The 26655-nt window shown below is 43.2% G+C and overlaps 1 protein-coding gene and 1 pseudogene across 1 annotated transcript; both read left to right on the forward strand.

The window, feature by feature from the left end:
- The first annotated feature begins 5793 nt into the window (after positions 1-5793).
- Positions 5794-7439, forward strand: LOC117834544 (uncharacterized). Its single transcript, XM_034714098.2, has one exon. The coding sequence runs from the start codon at positions 6075-6077 to the stop codon at positions 6996-6998; it is 924 nt and encodes a 307-aa protein (XP_034569989.1). The 5' UTR covers positions 5794-6074; the 3' UTR covers positions 6999-7439.
- Positions 7440-24905: 17466 nt separating this feature from the next.
- On the forward strand, positions 24906-25931 carry LOC140220292 (uncharacterized; annotated as a pseudogene).
- Positions 25932-26655: the final 724 nt, after the last annotated feature.

Here is a 26655-nt window from a genome sequence, read left to right on the forward strand (position 1 = left end):
AAACTCTGCTAACAAGCCGAGACACTGGTCAGGTTCTCTTCCTAATCCTGTACTACTGACGCATCAGTCTTCTCTTCCTAATCCTGTTCATTTTGGAGCACTTTGATCAGGTTCAGATTCTGGTCCACCTTAAAAACTTCGTTCCGTCTCAGGTTCAGGTTTCTGTTCTGCCAATTTTGGGTGGATTGGAGCTTCAGTAATGCCAACGGTAGTAACAAACTGAGTTTTCAGTGTGCCTGGACAATCTTGTTCTGCAATTTGACTATGCACTGGAAACTGGACGTGACGCTGGGTGGTGTCAGGTTCTTGTGCTGTCGCCTTGGGCAGCCCTGCAGTCCATCATCCCTCACTTTCTCGTTCTTTTGCATCTAAATTAACCAACTTTGTCGTTATAAAGGTCTAACAATGGAGTTTGTGTTCCATCATATCATACAATGGAGTACAAATAAGATTTAGGGGCAAATCCTTCATAGATGAAAAAGAAGACATTTTTTATATCTTTTTGGTTAAATTCAGGGCATATTCTACGAAACCTCGTGGTTTGATGGCTCAAGCGTCGGACATTTTACATCCATAAGCATGTTGAGATGGGGAAATGAAAGTCTACTGCCACATTCCATGAGAATCGCATCTACATTTTTTTGAAGTAAGAATCGCATCTACATTGGCCGAATTAGGTGGTTTAGGAAAAAAAACACAGAAAATTGCTAAAGTTTGGACAAATTTGCAGAGCGTCCAAGTACACTTGCTGCAAATCGATCGGCCGGCGGCGGTAGAGCGCGTGCGTGCCCGTTCCCGTGCCGGTGGCATCCATCTCATCCGTCCCCTTCCTGGTTCCTGCGTTCTGGTCGCCGGCGGCAGCCTGAGCGTCGTGGCGGTGGTGGCTGACTGCGGTCAAGTCGGCGCACAGGTCCATGGGGTTCGGGGTCAATGGTGAGGGCGACGGCGGAGGAGAATGCGGCGGACTTTCTCGGGAGGACGTCGCTGGCCTGGCGCGGGCGGCGGAACGGGAGCCATCGCCGACGCCGTAGCCGGCGCGGACCACGGTCAATGTACTTTACAAAGCACCCCCTGGACGGATCCAGTATTTGGCATAATGCCTCCTATCGTTTTCATATTACCCCCTAATTTGGATCGCGATCCGAATATTTACAGATATACCCCTTAATCGGATTGCGACTATTAATAGCGATCCATATTTTTGCACATAGGCCCCTCGTCTGGGTTGTGGTGTCTGGCGGCGGAGCGAAGCAGAGGATAACGGACCTGAATTCCTATTTCTGAGGAATTCAAACCTACGCATCTCGGTAATAGTCTTAGAAAAGCTATCACGTGCAAATCCCTATCTCAGATAGTACAAATCCATACAAACACAGAAATATAAAAAGCAACAGAGTACAAATATCATAGATAACATGAGTAACGAGTACATCTAAGCAGCACATGCAGGTACAAGTCCATCTGGACTGAATCAAGAAAAGTAAAACATTTACGCAGCATGAACGGAAGCTATGGCAAACTCCATCTCCAGATGCAACTCGAGCGAAGAACAGTCCCTAGTCTTTGCAACCGTCGTTGTCGAAGTCGTAGTCGGGCTTCGACTATAAAAAGCACCATCTAGCCGAGAAGTAGGTAGACCATGTCAACTCCGAAAGCAGCAAGCCAAGGAAATGGTGGAATTATACTATATGCATGAGTAAAACCTATATATGGCTGTAGGGGTTTATGCAGCAACAACAATCAAGGAAGTAGCAAAGCAACATCATCCCTGAGGTCAACACCTCACCCAAGGAAGTCGATGCAAATCACCGGAACCTTCACCTAAGGATCCAGTACCCAAACACACTAGGCGATGTGAGGGCTCCCTTCCCTCACATCTCAACGGCAAACACCAGCCTGTCTCAAAAGGGGGAGGTAGAAGAATAAGAAAAGTCTAGCCAGAAGTAGCGGTAGTCAACAGTACTATCCATAATTAGTGGATACGGACTATAGCTATAGCTTTATACACTCTGCAGAGGTTGTACAACTATAACCACACGGATGGAGACTCAACGGTAGCTATCCGTCCAAACCCCAGCTAACAGCTGGAGCTCTAGTAGGTGGATAGCTCACTCCTATTTCCTCGAGTCTGGAACCGTCCTCAGCTGCAGGGCACGCCATCACCAGTGAGGACCTCGAAGCTGTGAAACCTACCCACGTTGGGGTGCGGTCTTGTCAGAGCACGCCAATGCCTCGGATTCCTTACACGATCCTCCAATCCGCCTACAGGTAGAGCACTATCCACCACTAGTCTCAGACCGAACCCCACCCATAACGTAAGTGAGCGGTTGTACGAAAGTAACTGCTGTGACTAGTGGTAAACTGACTCGGTCCTTAAGCGGCTGAGAGCGAGCATTCTACCAACAAGTATGTGCCGAAGCACATGCAATGTACAAGTACGCCACCTGCTCCTCAGTAATAAATAAGGTACCCACCACAGGTACGGGGTATAGAGAGAGTCTAGAATGCTCTCTCCCAGCAAGGCACTCCTCAGTACCAATCATGGCTCGCTCCCGTCAAAACACATCAAGGAGTTGCACTTACCCAAAACACACGCAAGAGTGATCAAGGAATTCCATCTCCAAAACTATGGCAAATGCCCATCCATAACTCAAAAGCATGTATATGGATATGTGAGCGGTGGACTAGCTCGGGGTCTGTAGCTACTCCACAAAGTAGGTAAACAAGGAAATCAGGATAAACAATTATCAAGGCATGGCTAAAATGTTGGCTATGCAATCCATCATTATCAAGCATCATAAATAAAGTTCTAGCAACTAAGCATGCATAGGATCTATATGATTGGGAATGACATGACACCTTATCCGTAGTCGATTGGATCCTCCTCGGTGTAGTCGGGGTCTTGAAGGTCTTCTGAGTCGTAGCTCGGGTGTGAACAGAACGAGATACGATGAAACGTAAATTAAAAGACATTACATCTAGGCAAAAACTCCAAGAAAGTCAAATTTAGAGATCCGAATAACACCAAACTAGCTACAAACAACACGAGCTCAATTTTATGAATTTAATGCAACTGGTTTCATATTTTCGGAGTTAAAATGAATTAGTTATGAATTTTTAAAGATTAAAGGATTTATTTAATCATTTAAATTCTTTTAGAAAATATTTATTAAAAAGGGTGACACGTGTTAGCATTTGATTGGTCCACGTGGTAGCACGAGAGTGTGCCACGTGTCCGCTGACGTCAGCGTTGATCGGTCACCTGTCAGCGGTGGGCCCCACCGGTCAGCGGTGGGCCCCAGAGGTTAGTGGGCCCATTAGACTGTTAGTAGGCCTCACGCGTGGGCCCAGGCTTTGACACGTCAGTACCACGTGGCTTTCTTTATCCACGTGGCTCTGCCACGTGGGCACTTGCGTGGAGCGATACGATGCGGCGTGGCGTGCCACGGCATGGTTGCGGTGCGCGCAGGTGGGCGAGAGCACGTAGTGACCGCGCCTATGATGTCACAGTGCGCGGGCGGGCATGGCGCGCGGCGGCCCGGCCGGCCCTCGTCCCTCGGTCTTGCGCCCGTAGGCGCACGGTCCCGGGGTTGCCCCCGGCCACGACATGGTGCGGCGGTGCGGGGGGTTCCAGCTAGTCCCAGCCCGCAGCGGCTGGGGGTTAAGCAAGGCGGCGGTGGCCTACAACTACGGCGACAACGGCTAGAGGACATGAGGTAGAGGGGAAAGGTGAGCTCACGGGGGGTGACGGAAGGAGAGGTGGATGGTGTCTGTGGCAGCGTCGGGCAGCTCCGGCTCCCACGGGTGGCCTCCTCCTCCTCGCTTCCTTCTCCTCTTCTTCTCCTCTGCTTCACTTCCTTCTCCTCCTTCCTCCTTCCCCTCTTCGTTTGTTTTCCCCCTCTCGGGCGACGGCGGTAGGGAGGACCCCGGTGGCTTGGATGGCGAGGAAGGCGTCAGGGGTCCCTATTTATAACGAAGCGGCGACTAGGGTTTGTGGGGCGGCACCGGTGACGTGGGCAGCCGGGATGAGGCGGCGGCTCGGGTGCGGCGGCGTGGCACGCATCCAGGGCCTCGAGCGCAAAAGCGGGGCTCGGAGCGGGTCACGGGTGCGCACAAGGGCGCGGTAGTGCACTCCAGCTCGGTGGCCGGCGCTCCCATCCCATCCACCCGCGCATGAGGCGGGCGCATAAGGTGTATGGGTGGGAGGTAGGAGAAGAACAGGGGATCGGGCGAGGATGACAGGCGGGGCCGACTGGTCAGTGGGAGGGAGAGGGAGGCGGGCGCGTGCGAGCGGGCGAGCGCTGGGCTGGGTCGGCCTGCTAGGCTTGCTTTCTCGGGCAACGCGGTGCGGGCGGTGGCGGCGAAGCGGGCTAGGCCGAAGAGGTTAGCGGGTCGGCGGGTTAGGTAGGTTAGGTGGGTTTGTTTATTTTTAGATTTAGGTTTAGATTTAGTTTTGAGTTTGAATTTTGATTTAGATTCAAAATTCAAACTCACACTTAAACATGAAATCCAAATAAGAATTCAAAAATATCCAAATCATTCCACACAATTTTTTAAAATGGAATTTTTGGGATGAGGAAAGAGTTGGCTCATATTTGAATTTTTTTAAAATTTTGCAAATTTCACTCAAATAAATATTATAAATTTTTGGAATATTACAGAGGAGGCCCAACGAGCTCCGGCGGTGGCGGCGGAGGGCGAAGGGAAGTTCCAGCAGTGCTCCCCATGTTAAGGAGATCTCGGAGACGCTGTCCGTCATCCCCGGTAGATGGCCTCGCCGGTGATAGCGTGAGAACGGCAACTGTGGCGGGAGATGAAGTTTGAATGGACTGGGTCTGATGGTGTCTGGTTCAGAGATGGCAAAAATCTACTCTGTGGTGTCTGATTCAAACCGAGAACTTTCGGAATATTCAGAATTGAGTGTAAATGTTTTCAGACTACTCTTCCACGGACTACACTGAAGCAAACTCTGCCGCCTTTGTGATCTTGATGCGTTCCATCGTACAGGCAGGCAGGACTGCGACGACAATATCGTTAGAGTTTGCGATGAAAACTTGAGTCCAATATCCAAACTGGGGCCTGTTTAATTTTGATTAGGTGGGCCGTGCATGCGATTTGTGTTTGGCCGTACACACTACAGGATTGAGCATCGACTGACAACTGCAATGACATGTTCAGTAGAGGAGACCGGGATATAAATTGTCAAACTGCTTGAATTTGAGAGATCATCCTCGCTTGAGTAAAATCAAGTTGTTGGCTTCTGAGGACCTTCATTAGTTCATTATCTGAACTGTATATCTATGCATTTGCGAAGTGGAGAGCTCTTTTGCTCTTCTTGAAGTTCTTTTTAGTAGTTCAAGGCCGGCCACTTGTCTCTTCATTTAGGACACTTCGATCATATGTCCCCGCATATCCATTAGTTTTGATAAATTGAGCGTTTTTTTTTGGTAACGGCCCTTTTGAAAAGCTAAAACTATTTCCGTGATCCTACCTTTTTATGCGAAGAGATCCTACACTAACTGGACGGATTATTATGAAATCCATTAAAACTTCGTGTTCCTAATGAGACAAAAAAATTGTATAGATTCACCAAACCGATTCATATTTTTTTTTAAAAAAACCAGTGGTTTTGTGCAGAAAGAAAGAGCAAGTGAGCAACACTAGAAACGGCCTAGATTTCTTATTGGGCTCGGCCCATATGTGACGCGGTGAGCTGAGAGGAGTCCACATATTTTTCGGCCCAAGCCATCTTCCAAGTCTCACTCCATTCCCCTTCCCTTCTCTCCCGACGCGCGCCACAGCCGCAGCGCCCGGAGCAGGAGGCGGCGAGGAGCACGCCGCTGGGTCACCGGAATCCGCAGCTTCCCCGCTCCCGTAGCTGCGTTTGGTACTACCCTCTCCTTCCATCATCGGCCTCCTTCTCCACTTACACGATTACACCTGCCTTGCGACTCAACTTCTCCCACCATAGCTTGCTCCCGCAGCCCGCACCGCGTCGCGCGTGCGAGGTGTTCGATGTATTGCCTCACTGACACGCGTCCGCGTTCGTTGGTTTCACGATCCGAGATCGGCCCATGGCGGGGCCACTGCGCTCGTGGGAGGACCTCCCGCTGGAGCTCGCGGGGCTCGTTCTCGGCCGCCTGCCCTCCCACGTCGACCGCGTCCGCTTCGCCGCCGTGTGCCCCAAGTGGCGCTCCGCCGCGCGGCAGGTCCGTCTGCCCCCTCCTCTGCCGCTGCTCGCTCTCAAGAACGGCACGACCTTCTACAGCATGCCCTCGGGAGAGCCGCTCCGCCTCCGCTTCCCTGGCTGTGAGGATGGCTTCCCCACGTTCTCGAGAGAAGACAGTGACTTCGCCACAGCTTCTGGTAGCTGGCTGGTGTACCGTCAATTCTGGCGCTTGCTCTTGGTGGACCCCTTTTCTGGTGCTACCATGACCCTTCCTGCACAGTCTAGCGTCACCTACAAGTCTGATGTGCCATCGGTGTCAGGGTATCACTTTGAAGTGATCAAACTAATCGTTTGCTCATCTGACCTCATTGCTGCACCGTTCCGTGCTGGTAGTAGCAATCGGATCGCAGTGTGCCAGCCAGGGGCGTGCCTGTGGTCAGTAGCATGGGACCTATCTTTATGGATTACTGACATGGCATTCTACCAGGGAAAGCTCTATGCTCTTGATTATGGCGAGGACCTCTTAGCTTTGGACATCAGTCTGGATGACAACACCGGCGACCCACAGGTTGCTCGGAGTGGGCAGGTCATCAAAGTTAACAATTTTGATGATCTCTTCTTGAACAAATTTAATGATCCCTTGATCTTCAAGAGGATGCTCTACCTGGTTGAATCGGGTGGCTCATTGCTGTTGGTACGCAGAAGCATTTTCCATAGTCATGTTAACGGCAAAGGACAGATACACACTTTTGCTGGACTGTGTGAGCCTGAGGTTGCAGTATTCGAGGCTAACTTCGCGCAATCACGGTGGGCCAAGGTCGTAATCTAATTGGCCCTTGAAAACTTAGCTAAAGCCTCCAGCCCCAAGTAGGTTATCCTTGCTGAAATTATCAGTGGCACATAAAAATTTGTACTAGGAAACTACTAGACAGTTTAGCAAGGATTTGAGTATCTCAAGTACGTCAGTTTGAGTGGAGACTGGAGAGATTTCCCACATGGTTCCTTGACAAATCTCCTCAAGTATTTCTTCAGGTACTCATTCAAGTGGTTCCTCAGATGGCACCATATTACTAGAGGGCTGATTTCGGCTATCAAAACTGAAACACCTTACGGCTAACAAATGAACTAACTAGTGGTTTAGCCAATCTTCTAACCTAAATTTTTGTTTCTTTAATTTCGGTATTTGCTTTCCGCCCATAGTTTGCATGGATCACACAAGTCTGATATATCAACCAGAGAGAACCCTAGTTCCAAAGAGTATATATGCACCAAGTCACCACTTACCAAGAGTCCAACTGGTGGCAGCACAATGTGATACCTGCACTAGGGAAAAATTGTTTATGCATTCGACACATTTTATATCCATCGTGCGCTCTGCCTGCCCGTAGTTCCATTTGCCTGTATATAGTATATCTTTTGCTTGACTTGACTTCACCACTTGCATTGAGTCTCTCTCGATTTACAAAGATTCTAGTTGAGCACAAGCAGATTGTTTTCAAGTGAAAGTGGATGCATCTTTGCACATGCTCTCACGTGGTTAATTAGTCAGCGAAGGCATCTGACTCACTTTAAATTTCTGTAGTTCTGTTCTGTATTCTCCCTTTTAATTCATTGGATATACTGAAGAAGACATACAATATTTCTTCAAAAAATGTGCCCCGACAATATAAGGTGAGGCAGGGATCCCTTCCAAAGCAATTCAATCCAACCAACACATAGGACGCAGGGTATTACGCTATTCAGCGGTCCGAACCTGTCTAAATCGTGTGTCTATGTTTACCTTCGAGTTATTGATCTTGACGAGCTCTACTAACCAAAACACTACCTCAAGCAATCCCTCGGTAGGTTGTCGGGTCTAAACACCGACACCGCGGGCCTATGTTCCATCGCTCAGCGCGCCGCCCTTACCGGCCGCCGGAGCCAGAGAAGAAGGTTGGATCAACTTTTCTTGAAAAAATATTGGTGCAACTTTTTTCCCAAAAATGTTGGATTCAACTTTGTCTAAAGAAATGCTGGCTTAACTTTTTTCGAATAAATGTTGGCTCTACTTTTTTCCGGAGTAATGTTGGTTCAACTTTTTGGAAAAAATATTGGTCTAACTTTTTTGAAAAATTATTGGACAACATTTTTTATCCAACATTTTTTCAGTGAGCCATCATCAAATAGGAGGGTTGGGGAAGAAGGTGAGGAAGAAGAAGATAAGGTTGAGATGGGCCTTGGTGGGCTGGAAGTAACTCCTATCTATCTTAGATAGATAGGAGCTCCCGGTATACTCCAGTGATCTCAAGAGAATTAGTCAAACACATTGGTGGTTGCTCCAAATAATTATGCAAAATGATTGTCAATATTCTGGATATGACATAAATGATTGCCAATATTATATGCTCTAGGGCCAGGGTCTCTAAAAACAATAGTCCTATTCCTATATAGGAGCATAGATTGTTAGCTGCACCATAAAATTTGCCACACATAATGCTTAGTAGCTTAAGGGGGTGTTTGGATCCATGGACTAATTTTTAGTTCGGGTCACATTGGATGTTTGGATACCAATTAGAAGGGCTAAACGTGAACTAATTATAAAACTAATTGCATAAGCCGTGACTAATTCGCAAGACGAATCTATTAAGCCTAATTAAATCATGATTACCACATATTTACTGTAGCATCACATGGTCAAATCATGAACTAATTAGGTTTAATAGATTCGTCTCGCGAACTCGTGAATTAGTCTTTATTTATGCAATTGGTTTTGTAATTAACCTATATTTAATACTTCTAATCAGTATCTAAACATTTGATGTGACAGGGACTAAACTTCAATCCATAGAACCAAACACCATAAGCATGTACAGCTGGATGGACATTCGACAGAAGTGATGGTTGTCAATAAGCAATATTCTACTACAGCTGCAACCACTACTGTCCTTGGTTCTAATAAATTTCCTTTGCAAGGAGACCTCATTTCTAATATAACTATGCTAGTTACCGCTTCACACGCTACTAGCAGGCATTTTTCTCCTTCCATCGAAGTCGTGAATTAATAATGCCTCCAACGTTTGGCTGAGACCGACTCTGATCCGGGCATCTCGCTGACAGCATTTTAAACATCATTTCGGAAATGCTTGTATTAAAGCAAATGCTTGTATTAAAGCAAAGGTGGTCATGATCCCCACATGATCTTGTAGCGGGCACAATTATTATCCTGGTTTGTATTAAACCAAATTATTAATAGTGTACGTGACGACTTGTCTCTCAGGCATCATACCAAAGCCGTAAATAATAGTAAGAGGTGCAGAAAGGGATTTTCCATAAAAAGAACTTTTCCAGGTCATCCAGGGACCATAAGCCCCGGTGCAGTGTGAATTTGGATCAATACCAGTGAGCAGTAACAAAACAGACATTGAGTCAATCTGCCAGGAGCTGGGTGGAGGAGACGCGCTAATTCCTCGAGCATTATTTCTTGACCTCAGCCATGGAGGATGATGGACGGGAATGCCGGGTGAAAATGGTGATGGAAATTCTTAACCAATTGAGCTTCGGTTTAAAAAAAAATTGATTTCATTTCGTTTCCGATTTTGCCTAAACATAAAACTTGATATTTCTAATCATTTTCACCTCTACATCAGCACAATATCGATTTTGATTGACTACATCGAACAGCTTGGACCAACACAATGTCCATTCCTGGGCTGGTGGCTCCGTTTGCAACCTGTACAATGTGGTAAAATCGGGCTTCAGTCAGCCATTAGTTCCTAATGGAGCTTGCATTTCAGCTACTTACGACTTGAATGCTCTCTTCCAATCGTGCAATGGAATGACAGAATGCTAAATATATTAAACTCATTTCTCTTTGGAGGCAACTACATGAAAAGTGCTCTTCATTTAAAGCTATCATGAGGGTCCAGAAATGACCCACAGACGCGTGTGGGTCCCACCACCATCTTATCTTGACTTCCTCGTCCTCGCGCATCTTCCCTCCCAGCCTCGCATTCTTTATCCGTGCGCCGATTCCTTCCCAGCCAGCTATGGCAGCACCACCATTGCCGGAGCTCCTGCCCATGACCACGGCTAATGTGAGGGATCCAACACCCTCCGCTGCCAGCGCTTCCCACTTGGCTCCGGCGGTGGATCTGCCACTAGACCGGAGCCACTACCCTCGACCATGACCCACGCGTGCTTGACTCCTGGCGTCACCTTCACCAGCACGAGGAGCGAACCACTCTATGTACCACAATTTATTTAGTCATATGTGAAAATAACTAAACTATGAACAAATTATATTTTTTTCCACAATTTATTTAGCTCAAACATAACATATAAATGAAAAATTTCTCCATTGTAGTTTATTCTAAAAATAACTAATTACATACCTTTGTTTCATCTTTTATCTCATTCATATTTGCAAATGACTAAAATATGAATAAATTATATTTTTCCCATAATTTACTTACCTCATATTTGTAAAGGACTAAACTATGAAATTATTCCTCTAACCTCATATCAATTTCTTTGACTAATATGAAACATAGCATCCAAAAAATTGTAGCTTATTCTAAAAATCACAAATATGAGCTCTAAATAACACATGCATATAAATGAAAAATTTCTCCATTGTACCTTATTCTAAAAATCACAAATTACTCTAGCTCTAAAGCATACAACTTAGTATACTAACCATGTATCAAGGGAGGATGAAATTTCTAATCTTTAGAACACTTAAATGAGTGAAATCCCCACAAAATGGTTAAAAATCCGGCAACACCAAGCCTATTTCACCATGAATGGATGAAACCCGATCTAGAGGAAATGGCTCGGGCAGGAGGAAGAAGATGCCTGATTTATAGGAGGAAAGTTAGTACCAGTTGGAGGCTCCAACCGGTACTAAAGGTCACCCATTAGTTATAGGTAGAGGCGAGCCTCCACCGGTACTAATGGGGAACTAGCTGTTAGACCTGGTACTAATGCTCACATTAGTACCGGGTCAAAAACCAATCGGTACTAACAGCTAGGACCAATGCTCAGTTTTTCAGTAGTGGCTGCCTTGCCATCGCGCCAACAACCCTAACACCATCACCATCCGTCCACCTATCTCGCAGCTCCCTTTATCCCAGACACCATATGTAACTTAACCCTAAACCCCTGATCTAAATCTAACTTCACCATCCATCGCCGAAATCTGAGTTGTTACGTCATTGATCCATTTTGTTTATTCCTTGTTCTTTCTTTTCTACGCTAAAATCTCATTTGACAATCTTCTCCCGCATCATGCATTTCCAAATTGAGGGGCTCTTGGGTTATTAGGCATAAAACGAGCTTTGTTTACACTGCTGGAAAAAGTGCCTTCAGTACCGGGTCCAAACACCCCATTTAGTACTAGTTGTGCAACCGGTATTGCTAATTCAGTACTAAAAGGGGTCCTTTAGTACCGGTTCAAATAACCGGTACTAAAGGGGGTCCTTTAGTACCGGTTGGAGAGACCAACCGGTACTAAATTGGCTGCCATGTCACGCGTGGCCAAGGATTTTTTTCACTAAGTTGGTCTTGAATTGCCCTGATTTTTTCCGTCTCGAGGAGTTCTTCCTTCATGTGCATAATCTATATCATTAGCAAAGGTTATTGTATTAGATCAATGGATCTACACAATTAGAACTAATTTATTGTTAAGAAATTTGTATACGTACTCTAAATTCGTGGTCAGTTATATGCTTGGGACATATAAAGCCATGGAGGAACTAATATACGTAGTATCCGCATAAATTATTCCCCAGATTCTATCTCTAAACACTATATATATGGCAAAAGAAGTTATGAAATATTTGTTGTGTTCAAGGAAGTGACATGAGATGTGAAATTCAATACATACTAGGAATTCAGAGTGGATATGAAGTTGCTGCTTAAATTCACCTGAGTGATGTTGACGGAAGCGAGCCCATGCTCTGTTAAGCATGTCTATGAGGTTGGTGTATTGATTTCTTGGTTTCCTTAGAGAGTTCAGGATATAAACCATGCTTCGATCAACCATGATAATAAGGAGTATCCAGTGGAAGTTGTACATATATGCATGGTGAAAAGCTATTTATTCTTATTTTTAACTGCTAGTTCGAAAAATAAAAGAGATGGAAAACACTCTCACTTGAAGTTGTAAGACAGAACTATATACTTCTTGTAATGTTGCTTGTCCAAGAAATTATATATATTCTTCAAGGTCTGATTTGGTTTATCTCTTACATTTGCTTCATTTATAACATCCGGGTCCATGAAGCCGACGTCATACAATCCTATCCTCCAGCAAGCTTGAATCTCTATCCTGCATGATACAAAATAGAATAGGAGATAAGACATCGCACAATGACTAGAGCAGAGATTTTGAAGTTATAGCAAATTAAGCACTTACAGAACCCAAGAACTGATGAGTGATTTGTCAAGTGCATCTTGATTGTAAAGGAAATAAAGTTTCTTGAGTGGCACATTTATAATGGCATCACCACAGAAATAATGCTGATCTCCAATCCAAACTTCTAGCATGAGCAAATTGGTGGCTGAAGCCTCCATGTACCATTGGTGCATTTATACATATTCGTTGGAAGACAGTCCACCAACTGCGGCCACACAAACTCTTTCCCTAACTCAAATTTCCATTTAGCAGCCCCAAGGTGATTTTGGATGTGATCCTTCCCTTGAAGTTGAGCTGCGGTGAGATTTGTATCTTTGGCTAATAGAAGCAGGTTCTTATCAAACTCTGAAAGCATCTGGAGCGGGGCAATCGATTGGTTAGATTGAGTTCCAAGTTGTGGAATACTTGACCCACTTTTCTTCTTCTTTTGAAAAGCCTTTGTTATTTGCGGTCGTAGTCAAATAGCGATGGTTTCTCTAGCTTTTTCTTTTTCTCCAACTCTATACCTCTAATGAAAGCCTAAAATTTAACTTATCAAGTGGTGGATCTTTCTTCATAGGAGGCTTTGGTGCGAAGTGAGCTTTAACTTGAGCATCCACTACTGCATTGAGTTCCGCATCAGTCATAGCATAAGGTTTCATGGGCTATGGTTGCTTCTTCTTCGGCTTCTTTTGCTTCTTCTTTGTAGGCGCAGTAGGCGGAACTGAAGGTGTCTTTCGCCGTGTAGCCTTGCTCATAACAGGGGGAGGTGGACTCATGCTAGGATCCCTGTCAGTTGGTGGAGAGCGTGGACTCGTGCTGGGATCCCTGTCAGCTAGTGGACTCATGCTAGGGTCCCTGTCAGCTAGTGGAGAGGGTGCCCTGGCAGATGGCATATGTGATCTTGCCTTAAGCCCTTAGGAGATGATCCCAAGGTCAGGGGATTCACTTGTGGAATCCTTATGTGGCGCTTAGGTCCTAGAATCCAACTGTGGATGGCTTCTCCTAGATTCTTTTCCCCATCACGTCCAGGTACCTCCATTTTGAGGTCATCCCAATCATCGACCACTCGGTACACCCCAACTTTGGCGTAACCACGAGCTGGAATCTCTACACCATGAATTGTTTGGCCTTGTGTCGATTGTTCAGCCACACCATAAGCCACCACGATGAGCTTGTTTTTCACAGGAGTAACAAGCTCACAAGGGGCCCTCCTAGTGATGTCGTCCATGGGGTGGCATTGGTTGTTCTCAACCATGTCAGTAGATCCTCCAGCTGGGGCTTCCATGGAAGCAACGCTGCTTCAACGCTGAGAGGGGCTTAGGTCGACATTAGCCCCTGATGATGCAGTTGCTTGTTCACTGGCTTGTTTGCTAAGAGCTAGAGCCACACGCCGGTCGATTACTTCCTCCATTCTTGCCTCTGTCAAAGCTACATGTTCTTGCAACTCTCGCAGCTGTCATGCATGTTCAGCCTTACTTCTTTGGCGACTTCTGTAGGAATCAATGTGCTCACGAAAGGCAAACTTCCATGGAATTACTCCTTTGCCTCGGCAACGCCTAGGGTGTTCTGGATTACCTAGTGCCATTGTAAGCTCGTCCTTCTCTCGATCAGACACGACATATCCTTCGACCGTAGCCTTTATTAACTCAACAAGCCTCGTAGCCGCTTCTCTTAATTCTTGGCCAAACACAAATGATCCATCTTTCGGATTGAGCGTGCCACCATGAGCATAATAGCAATGCTTTGCTCATTCTGGCCTTTCGAGAGTCGCCGATACTGTTCCCTTAGCAATTATGTCATCTTCCATCCTCTGCCATTTGATGATCCCCTTCTTGTAACCTCCTAGTCCAAGATGATGAAAGTATTTCTTCTGATGAGCATTGTTGGTGTTGGTTTTAGTTGCCTTAGCGCTCTTTTGCGATTGCTTGAACTGCATAAATGAATCCCAGTGATCTCTTAACTTCGATTGCTTCATGAAATCTGGTGTAAGGCCCTTCTTTATGTAGTCTTTGTTTAGGTTCTTCTTGTATGTCTGAAAAACAATTGCACCCTTCTGAAAGCCCTAATCTTTCACTTTTTCTTCATCTACACCTTTGAACGTGAAGTTTTCTTTTTTTGCTCCCATATCATTTCCTTCTCTCACTCGGGGACCATGCTTATGGGGACCGTGCTTGTGGGGACCATGCTCTCATCGATTTTAGGGTTTTTCCAGTTCTGAAAGCTTATTAGGATGTTATCCCTAACAAGAAATCCAATTTGATTCACCAATTTGGTCTTAGCATTATTTGGAGCAGTTGGTTCACCCTCTTCATTAAGTTCTGTGATGATGATATGACCCTCTAACTTCTTCTTTGGACCTCATTTCCATTTAGGCCTACTCGATCCAGATGGCTGAAAAACGAAATAACTATTAATTCCTAATAATCTTGATAAGTAGATAATTCAAATCATGTTTACGTATAATAATTGCTGTACCTCGCCTTGGTGCCCATCATTGCCTCCCTCGGCAATTGGTTGCTCCTCATTGCCATCACAAGACATGTTGAGGTAGATGTCAGTCTGGCTGTGATCGACCTCTTCATTTGGTGGATCGTTAGTGCAACCTTGAGCAATCAAGTCCATTAGGTATTCCTCATCCAATCGGGCCTGCTCATCCTTTAATCATGCCATTGTAACTAATATAATACAAATAGAATTATTCTAAGAATGACTATAACTTATACAATTTTCAAACAATAAATGACTAAAAAAATAATAAAACACTTATACAATTTGTTACAATAAATGACTACAACAATATTTACTATGAATTGCTAGTAAATGACAACAAAAAAAATTAAACGCCCATACAATTTGTTCCAATAAATGACTACAACAATATTTACTGTGAATTGCTAGTAAATGACAACAATAAAAGAGCTAAAGAATTATACTATTTGTTACAAAGAAGAATGGCTAAAACATATACATTTTGTAAAAATAACTGACTAAAAAAATGACTAATACTTATACAATTTGTTACAATAAAATCCAATAAAAAAGAATGACTATATACTTATACAATTTGTTATAATAAATGACTAATCAATGTTGTACATAGATCAAATTACTATTAATAGGCTTTTTGTAACACCCCGTCCTCTAAAGCCGCACCGCCCAGCCCTTCCGAGGGGCAGGCCCACGTACACATAGGACCCTTCTTACACTTTCGTCCTCGTTTCGTGTAAAAGGGTTAACCCGAAGGTGCTATGGCTGGTTGACAAAGGCTTATAAGTTGGCTCCACCCTTGCGCAACTAGCAAGGTGGTACTAAACATGCACACCTACGCTCATGGACCAGATTGGGCTAACCAAATTGGGCCGGGTGTCACATACACCCCCCCTCAAAGAACCTGACGTCCTCATCGGTCCAACTTACCCACACATGGGCAAATGTCCAGGATTGTTCCCTCTTAGCGCACGACCGTACGTCCAGTGCCAACGCCATATGCCATGCCGTGTGTCCCATCTAGAGCCTACACGCGCCATGTGCCATATACCCGCACATTGACTCGTATGCGCAACCGTGAAGGTCAGCGCTGATACCATTTGTAACACCCCATGCCCCAAAGCTGCACTGCCCAGCCCTTCCGAGGGGTGGGCACATGTACATATAGCACCCTGCTTACACTTTCATCCTCGTTTCGTGTAAAAGGATTAACCCGAAGGTGCTATGGCTGGTTGACAAAGACTTATAAGTTGGCTCCACCCTTGCTCAACTAGCAAGGTGGTACTAAACATGCACACCTACTCTTATGGGCCACACTGGGCCAACCAAATTGGGCTGGGTGTCACACTTTTCCAACATTTTTTCTATAACTTCTAGATGATTCAGCAATTTTATGCACATTTCTATAAATTATTAAACTATACTGTAGCTCAATTTGTGGCATAATAAAATAATTATTCTAAGTAGTAGGCAGTTTACAATTTACAGAACTATTTATATATTTTCTACCAGTATTCCACTAATAAAACAATGCATGGCAATAATGTACACTAATTTCCTAGCACTATTTATAAATTTTCTAATTTTCATAAGACAATTTCTATATTCACCATTTCCATACTAATAATTTTATCATTTTTTCTGTAATTTCTAGCTATTTTAACAATTTTTCTATAATTTCTAACTATTTTAACTCACTCCTAAATAACTAGAATTAAAAAGAAATAAAAAGTAAAAAATGATGTCAGCACGGCCGCGGGCTTACGTTAGCTGGCGTCGTTGGACCGAGGATAGGAGATTGTGGCGGTGGCGGCGGATTGAGGCTGATGACACAAACGACTAAGTGATGGGGGCGAGGAAGATGTTGAGCTTACATGCCGCCCTTAGTACCGGTGCTAGAGAGCACTCGGTACTGAAGGCCTTTGGTACCTGGTGGCAGCTTGCACCGGTACTAATATTTTAACCAGGCAAAAATTAGTTCTTGTTTAATGGGTGAGATTTTTGCAAATAGTATTGTTAATAAACCCATAGAATACATTACATATCATTACAATGCGTTATTACATTAATTTGTCACTTGACCACAAAATATAGCATAATGGTTCTAATATATTACACATCATCATCTAATGGAGCGTTAATAACCTTCGTCTTGACGAACGTCCCTTGGTTGTGATCACAGCGTAAGTATGGAGCATCCTCTTTGACTAATAGGATGGTTGGGTCAACCTCAACTGAAAATGGAGGAAGATCATCGAATTGATCATAATCTTCTGAAATGTCAGTTTTGTCCTCAACTCCAATGATTTTTCTTTTCCATGGAAGAACTATGTGGTGCTTTGGCTGGTCATCTCACTTAATAGCACCCTTGTGTTTTGGTTTGCTTGACATATCCATCATATAGAAAACTAGAGTCACATCATTAGCTAGGACGAATGGTTCATCTCTATTACCAATCTTGTTGAGGTCCACTATTATCATCTCATAGTTGTCTGTCACTACACTTCCTCGAGTAAGTTTCACCCATTGGCACCAAAATAGAGGGATTTTCAAAGGTCCATAGTCGAGTTCCCGTATCTTCTCAATGACACCATATTATCTATCTTTTTTTCCATTGTTGTCTATTGCATCTATAAAGACACCACTATTTTGGTTTGTGCTCTTTTGGTCTTAGGCTGTCACGTAAAATATGTACCCATTTATCTCGTATCTTTGGAATGTTAATACTGAGATAGATGGACCCCTAGCTAACCATGCTAGTTGCTCTTCAATCGTGTCATCACCCATTAGCCGTCGCCTCAACCAAGAGGCGAAAGTGTCAATGTGATGACGTGTAATCCAAGCCTTAGTCTTCCCTTGGTTTGAGGACTGTACAATGGTCTTGCAGGATCATGAAGTGTGCTTTACAAAATGTACTCTCATCGATGTCCATCCGAACTTTCCTCTCTAGAATGCCCTTTCCCTTGAGTCTCCCCATATCACGTGATACATGGACTCCAATCGAACTCAGGTCATCAATAAAGTCAACACAAAACTCAATGACCTCCATGTTCCATATCCCTTTGCGGTGCTTCCTTTTAGATGGGCATGATTACAAACATACTTCTTCAGAACTACCATAAACTTCTTGAAAGGAAACATATTGTGTAGAAATACAGGACTGAGAACAAAAATCTCTTCAACAAGGTGGACTAGAAGGTGGGTCATGATATTAAAGAAGGAAGGTGGAACAACCATCTCAAAGCTGACAAGGCATTGCACCAAATCATTCTGCAGCTTTAGTAGATTGTTTGGATGGATTGACTTCTAAGAAATTACGTTGAGGAATGCACATAGCTTCACGATTGACATTCTCATATTCTCTAGTAGAATACCCCTCAGTCCAACAGACAACAATTGTGTCATCAGGACGTGGCAGTCATGGGCCTTTAGATTTATGAATTTCTTCTCTTTAGTATTTATTATTCCCTGTATATTCGAGGAGTAGCCTGATGGGACCTTGATACTATTCAAGCACTCAAACATGCTTTCTTTATCTTCCTTGTTGAGAGTGTAACTGGCAAAATGCAAGTAATGTCCATTATCTCCCTTTTCTAGATGTAGGCCATCTCGTTGTTTCATATGTTTTAGGTCCCGACATACTTCAATTGTATGCTTTGCCTTTCCATATGTACTCAGGAAGCCAAGCACATTCATGCAAAGATTTTTTATCAGGTACATCACATCGATTGCATTACGAACCTCAAGGACTTCCCAATAAGGTAACTCCCAAAATATATACGTCTTCTTCCACATGGGTGCATGTCCGTCCTCGTCGTTCAGAACAGGTTGGCTACGAGAGCCCTTGCCAAAGACTACCCTCATATCCTTAATCATAGAAAATACACGTTTACCATTACGGTGAATGGGCTTAGTACGTTTTTGTTCCCCCCTTCAAAATGCTTTCCTTTATTTCTTAACGGGTGCTTAGCACGAAGAAATTGACGATGACCCATATACATGACCTTCCTATAGTGTTTCAAATACATGCTGCATGTATAATCTAAACAACGCGTGCAGGCTCGATATACCTTATTTGTTTGTCTGGATAGATTACTAAGCGCCGACCAATCATTAACGGCTATGAACTACAATGCTCGTAGATTAAAAATATCCTTTTTATCCTCATCCCACACACGCACACCTTCTTCTTTCCATAATAGTAAAAGTTCATCAACCAACGGTCTTAGGTAAACATCAATATTGTTGCCAAGTTATTTTGGGTCTTGGATAATTACCGGCATCATAATGAACTTTTGCTTCATGCACATCCAAGGTGGAAGGTTGAACATACATAAGGTCACAGGCCAAGTGCTATGGCCACTACTGAACTCACCGAATGGATTTAATCCTTCTATACTTAAACCAAACCGTATGTTCCTTGCATCCTTTTCAAACTCAGGAAATTCTCTATCAACTGTTCTCCACTGGGACCTATCAGCGGGGTGTTTGATCATTTCATCTTGCTTACGTTCTTCTTTGTGCCAATGCATCAACTTTGCATATGCCTTGTTTTTGAACAAACGCTTCAAGCGTGTTACTACAGGAAAATACCACATTACCTTCATAGGAACTTTCTTCTTGCTGGCCTGCCCCTCTACATTACCGGCGTCATCTCACCTGATCTTATAATGCAACGCTTCGCACACAGGACAAGCCTCCAATTTCTCGTATTCCTCACCGCGATAAAGGATACAGTCATTAGTACATGCATGTATCTTTTGTACCTCCAAACCTAGAGGGCAAACAACCTTTTTTGCTTCGTACATTGAGGATGGCAATTCGTTCCCCTTGGGAAGCATGTTCTTTATTATTTTCATTAACTCAACAAAACCCTTGTTAGAAACTCCATTTTTTGCCTTCCATTGCAGCATTTCCATTGTGGTACCCAACTTTTTTTGCCCCTATTTGCAATCTGAGTATAACAATTTCTTACGATCATCTAACATACGCTCAAACTTCTTTGACTTTTTCACATTCTCGCAGTCCTCCTTTGCATCTCGCAATACCAGACCTAGACCATCGATAGGACCTTCTTCTGCAACCATCTCTTCTTCAGCCTCACCCATTACGACATCTGTAAAGGCACCTCCTTTAGTCTAGTTAGGAATGTAATTATCATCTTTTTCTTCATCATCATATTCCATCATAACTCCTCTTTCCCCGTGTTTGGTCCAAACGAAATAGTTAGGCATGAATCCCGAACTGTATATGTGGGCGTGAATAGTCTTTTTGGATGAGTAATCCTTCTCATTTTTGCAAATTCGGGATGAACAACAAATGAAACCAGACGGCGGCATGTTGGACTCTGCCAGATTGAGAAAACCACGCAAGCCATTAATGTACTCCATGGAGCATTTATCCGCGCTGTACATCCATTGCCGATCCATCGACGAAGTATTACCTAACCAAAGATATTCTGATCATCCAAAGAATTATATATGAAACATAACAAACATGATACAAATACCATTAAACTCAAATATTTCTGAAAGTTTAGATAGAAATACACAAATTTAAATTTCAGAACCAAACAACATGATACACTACGACAAACCATATACTGAGTACTATCTAGGACTTTAAGCATCCTTGGACGGTGAAGACGAAGGTTTCACTGACCCAGTTTCATCCTGTGGTTTATTTGTGTCTCCTGCGATGTTAGTACTCAGTGGACTTAAAACCCCCGGTACTGGCGATGGAGCATAACGACCACCACAAGGAGGTTCCTAAACCGCCGCAATAGCATCTTCATGACATCTTTCCAAATAATGAAGCATTGCTCTCTTCCACGTGCTCATTTTCTTCAGCTTATCATGAGGGCCAACTATAGTTTTCCTCTTGCTGCGAGAGGAATGACGATCGCCCCCACCATCGCCATTACTTCCAGCAGCAGTAGCTATCTCTATGTACCACAATTTATTTAGCTCATATTTGCAAATGACTAAACTATGAACAAATTATATTTTTCCCCACAATTTATTTAGCTCAAACATAACATATAAATGAAAAATTTCTCCATTGTAGCTTATTCTAAAAATGACTAATTAGATACCTCTATTTCATCTTATTATGTACCAGAATTTATCTCGTTCATATTTGCAAATGACTAAAATATGAACAAATTATATTTTCTCCATAATTTATTTAGCTCATATTTATAAAGGACTAAACTATGAAATTATTCCTCTAACACATATCAATTTCCTTGACTAATACGAAATATAGCATCCAAAAAATTGTAGCTTATTCTAAAAATCACAAATATGAGCTCTAAATGACACATGCATATAAATGAAAATTTTCTCCATCGTACCTTATTCTAAAAATCACAAACTACTCTAGCTCTAGCATAAAACTTAGTATAATAACCATGTATCAAGGGAGGATGCAATTTCTAATCATTAGAACACTTTAATGAGTGAAATCCCCATGAAATTGTTAAAAATCTGGCAGCACCTCCCTTATTTCACCATGAATGGATGACGCCTGAGCTGGAGGAAATGGCTCGGGCAGGAGGAAAATGCTTGGTTTATAGGAGGGAAGTTAGTAGTGGTTGGGGCCTCCAACAGTACTAAAGGTCACCCATCAGTACCGGATGGAGCCTCCAGGTATTGATGGGCGATCATTAGTAATGGTTGGATCCCCAACCGGTACTAAAGGGGGTCACGAGGGCTCCTAGCAAACTAGCCGTTAGACCCGGTACTAATGCTCACATTAGTACTGGGTCAAAAATTAATCGGTACTAAGCCTTGGGATGAATGCCGAGTTTTCCAGTAGTGTTATCTTTTCTTAGTGCTCCTCGGAATCAACGACATCTTATTCTTCCCCGGATCTAGGGGTGAAAATGGTACCGATATTGTCTATCTGATCGGAATCCTGATATTCAATGTCCACACCCACTACTGGAGAACTCACTTTCAATCCACCCCTTTTTGTCTCGGTTTAAAGTTGGCCCGTGACTAAAAGTGGCGCGCCACGATAGGCCAGATTGGGGGGAAGCTTTAGTCCCGGTTGTAAATACGAACCGGGACTAAAGCCCCCCACCCTTTAGTCCCGGTTGTAACGGTTGGATTTTTCCCACCGACAGCGCCCCCCTTTTTTCCCGGTTGGAGTTACCAACCGGGACAAAAAGTTCACTCCTGGTTGGTAATTCCAACTGGGACAAAAGGGGTTTGTCCCATTTGGTGTTTCCAACTGGGAGAAAACTCCCAACTAGGACAAAAGGGGTTTGTTTTTGTCCCGGTTGGAATTTTCAATTGGGACAAAAACTCCTACCCTATAAAATCGCAAGACAGAGGCCTCTTCTTCCTCCTTTAGTCCGAGCCACTCCACTCCACAAGACAGAGAGCTTCGTCTTCCTCTCCATGGCACCGAAGCAAGCCTAGGGGAAGTGCTGCTCGAATTTTTTCCTCATTTTCATGGAGATTTCACTCATCCAAAGCGTTGTGAAGGTTAGCTACTTCATCCTCCTTTCATTTATTGTTATTATGCTTTGTTTTATGCTTTAGAGAGGGAGAAAATTGAGTTTTTTTTAGAATGAGGGAGAATGGAGAGGATTTTTATTTATTCATATTTTTGAGCTATAATGTGATGGATAGTTTGCTTATTATATACAATTCGTATTAGTTGAAACAACTTGATGTGTTGAAGAATGTGAGTGAGAATGGAGAGGATTTTGAGCTAGAATGTGAGGGAGAATGAAGAGTAAATGTGAGGGAAAATGGAGAGGATTTCAATATTATGTATGAGAAAAAAATTGTAGTAAATGTGTTTTTAATATTTAGTCATTCAATAAAATTAAGGTAAATAAATTGTAGGTGTAAGAAAATAGAATTTGGTCATTGTTACATTTTTTCATGTCACTTAATTTAAGAATTAATAATTGTATTTGTTTGACCAATAATTTATTTATCTCATGTTTAATGCATGAACTAAATATTATAAACAATAATCCTCTACGAAACCCTATGTTCATTTTCTACATAATACGATGCAGATGGACTGGCAATGGATGTACTACCTCCGTTCCTCCAATCCAAGTTAACAGAACATGCTTACACTTTTCTCTACACATAACTCAATCTTCTCCGAAGTCTATGGAGAGTCACCTCTGCTCCTCCAGTACTAGGAAATAATGGTAGAACAGAAGAGCTTCGAGTCCACAAACTCAGGCTGAATATCATAAAAGAATGTTAAAATAAATATCCAAATGCCTTTTGGAGCCTAATTCTCATAATAGAAGTATGCTGGCCCAATATCCTCTTCAGGCAAAGATCTATTCACTGACCTTGACCTAGCAGCTTTTGGTTGGTTTTGGGTTGCCACCGTGGGCCATGCTCAGTGGATAGATCTTTTGCCTGGACGGGCTATTGTGCGTGTGCCACTACACTTCTATTATGAGAATGTGGCACTTGCTCCAAAAGACGTTTGGACAACTATTTCAAGATTCCTTTATGATATTTAGCCTGAGTGTGTGGACTTGAAGCTCTTTTGTTCTTCGAATCCACAAACTTGGGCTGAATATCATAAATGAATCTTGAATATCATAAAAGATGTTTGGAATACTGTATCAAGATTCATTTATATATATTCAACCCGAGTGTGTGGATTCGAATATCCTCTGTTGTGCCATTTTTTTCTGGTACTAGATATGTGGAGGTGACTCTCGATAGACTTCGGAGAAGATTGAGTTAAGTGCAGAGATGGCTTGGAGGGCAAACATTCTGCTATGTTGTACCATTATTTTAGGATAATTGGCTACGAGAAGTCCACTATGGAGCGTCTGTAATTTTTAGTGCATATGTATCTTTATTATCTTATTCTGAGTGTAATATCTATATGTATCTTTAGTGGTTGTTATGAATGTGGAATGGTATAATTTTCATGTGAATTGTTTCAATCCATTATGAAGTTTGATTGGTGTAAATTATGAATATTGATCAAGTTCTTTATCTAATACGAAGACCTATGTCCATTTCTGGCGTAATACGATGCAGATGGACCGACAATGGATGTATAATGCGGACAGACGGACCAAGAAGTTTGTTGATGGCTTGCATTATTTTCTTAAAGTGGCCAAAGCGAACAAGCTAGAGAACGGGTTCATATATTGTCCAAGCTTCTAATGCAGTAACAAGGACTATTCACATGTTTCTTGGGGGATTATTCACAGCCATTTGTTTAGATACGGTTTCATGCCTAACTATTTAGTTTGGACCAAGCACGGTGAAAGAGGGGTTGTAATGGAAGACGGCGAAGAAGAGAAGGATGAGAATAACATTCTGGACTGGGCTGCAGGCCAAGCTTTTGCAGATACTACAATGGGTGAGGCTGATGAAGATGATTTTTGCAGAAGACGACCCTACTGATGACCTTGGTCAGGTGCTACGGTATGCACACACAATTTTCAAAACTGTGAAGGAATCAGAAAAGTTGCAGCGCATGATTAATGATCATAAAAAATTGTTGTACCTAGATTGCAAGCAGGGGCATAAAAAACTGGGTACCACACTAGAATTTCTGCAATGGAAGGCTGAAAATGGTGTGTCCAATAAGGCATTTTAGAGGATGTTGAACATTGTCAAGAAGATTCTTCTTGAGAATATTGAATTGCCATCCACAACATATGAAGCTAAACAGATTGTTTGTCATCTGGGATTGGAGGTTCAAAAGATCCACGCATGCCCTAATGGTTGTATCCTCTATCGTGGTGATGGATACGAGAAATTGGATGCTTGTCCTGTGTGCAGAGTGTTGCGACATAATATCAGACGAGATGATCCTGGTGATGTCAAGGGGCAGCCTCCCAATAAGAGAGTTCCCGTGAAGGTGATGTGGTATTTCCCTGTAATACCACGCTTCAAGCATTTGTTCAGAAATAAGGTGAATGCTAAATTGATGCGATGGCACAAAGAAGAACGTAAGCAAGATGAGATGCTGAGACACCCCGCGGATGGGGCCCAGTGGAGATCAATTGATAGAGAATTCCCGGACTTTGAAAGTGATGTAGGGAACATAAGGTTTGGTTTAAGTACTGATGGATTCAATCCATTCGGTGAGTTGAGTAGTGGTCATAGTACTTGGCCTGTAACCCTATGTATGTTCAACAATCCTCCTTGGCTGTGCATGAAGCGGAAGTTCATTATGATGCTGGTGCTTATCCAAGGCCCAAAATAACCCGACAACAACATTGACGTGTACCTAAGACCGTTGGTTGATGAACTTTTACTGCTCTGGAACGAAGAAGGTGTATGTGTGTGGGATGAGGATAAACAAGAGAGCTTTAACCTGCAAGCATTGTTGTTCATAACCATCAATGATTGGCCTACACTGAGTAACCTTTCGGGGTAGTCGAACAAGGGATATCGGGCCTGCACGCACAGTTTAGACGACATAGACAACATGTATTTGAAGCATTGTAAGAAGGTCGTCTATATGGGCCATCGTCAATTTCTCCCTGCTAACCACCCGTTGAGAAAGAGAGGGATGCATTTCGAAGGGGTGCCAGACCATCATAAAAAACCTGCACACCGTAATGGAAAGTGTGTCTTTGAAATGATAAAGGATGTAAGGGTAGTCTTTGGAAAGGGTCTTGGTAGCGAACCAGTTCCGAACGATGATAACAAACGTGCACCCATGTGGAAGAAGAAGTCTATATTTTGCGAGCTACCTTATTGGGAAAAACTAGAGGTCCACGACGCAATAGACGTGATGCACCTGACGAAGAATCTTTGCGTGAACGTGATAGGCTTCATGGGTGTTTATGGGAACTCAAAAGATACATTAGAAGCATGACAGGACATGAAACGTATGAAGCAACGAGATGACCTACATCCAAAAAAGAGAGATGATGGATAGCACTACTTACTTCCTACCAGTTATACTCTCAGCAAGAAAGAGAAGGATAGCATGTTTGAATGCTTGAATGGTATCAAGGTTCTGTCTGGGTAATCCTCAAATATAAAGAGAATAATAAATATAAAAGAAAAGAAGTTCACAAATCTCAAGGCCCATGACTACCACATGTTGATGACCTAGTTGCTTCCGGCTGCACTGAGGGGTATTCTACCGGAGAATGTCCGATTGCCGCTCGTAAAGCTATGCACGTTTGTCAATGCGATTTCGTAGAAGGCAATTGATCCAACCTAGCTAGTAAAGCTACAGAACGATGTGGTGCAATGTCTTATCAACTTTGAGTTGTATTTCCACTATCCTTCTTCAATATTATGACACACCTCCTGGTTCACCTAGTCAAAGAGATTACTATTCTCGGTCCAGTATTCTTGCACAATATATGGCCTTTCAAGAGGTTCGTGTCAGTCCTAAAAAACTATGTTCATAATCGTGCTCGTCCTGAAAGAAGCATCACTAAGGGATATGGAACAGAGGAGGTCATTGATTTTTGTGTTGATTTTATTAACTCAATTGATTTGATTGGGGTTCCAACTTCACACCATGAGGGGAGGCTGCGGGGAACGGGCACCATTGGAAGGAAACCAGGTTTGAGCAATGATACTAATTTGTTCAACAAGGCACACGTCATTGTTTTGCAACAATCATCCTTTGTGGCTCCATATATCGA

Source organism: Setaria viridis, chromosome 8, assembly GCF_005286985.2.
Source record: "Setaria viridis chromosome 8, Setaria_viridis_v4.0, whole genome shotgun sequence".
NCBI lineage: Eukaryota > Viridiplantae > Streptophyta > Magnoliopsida > Poales > Poaceae > Setaria > Setaria viridis.

Bases quoted from the DNA above. Each gene is read 5' to 3' on its own strand.
- LOC117834544 (XM_034714098.2), top strand. From the start codon at position 6,075: ATGGCGGGGCCACTGCGCTCGTGGGAGGACCTCCCGCTGGAGCTCGCG.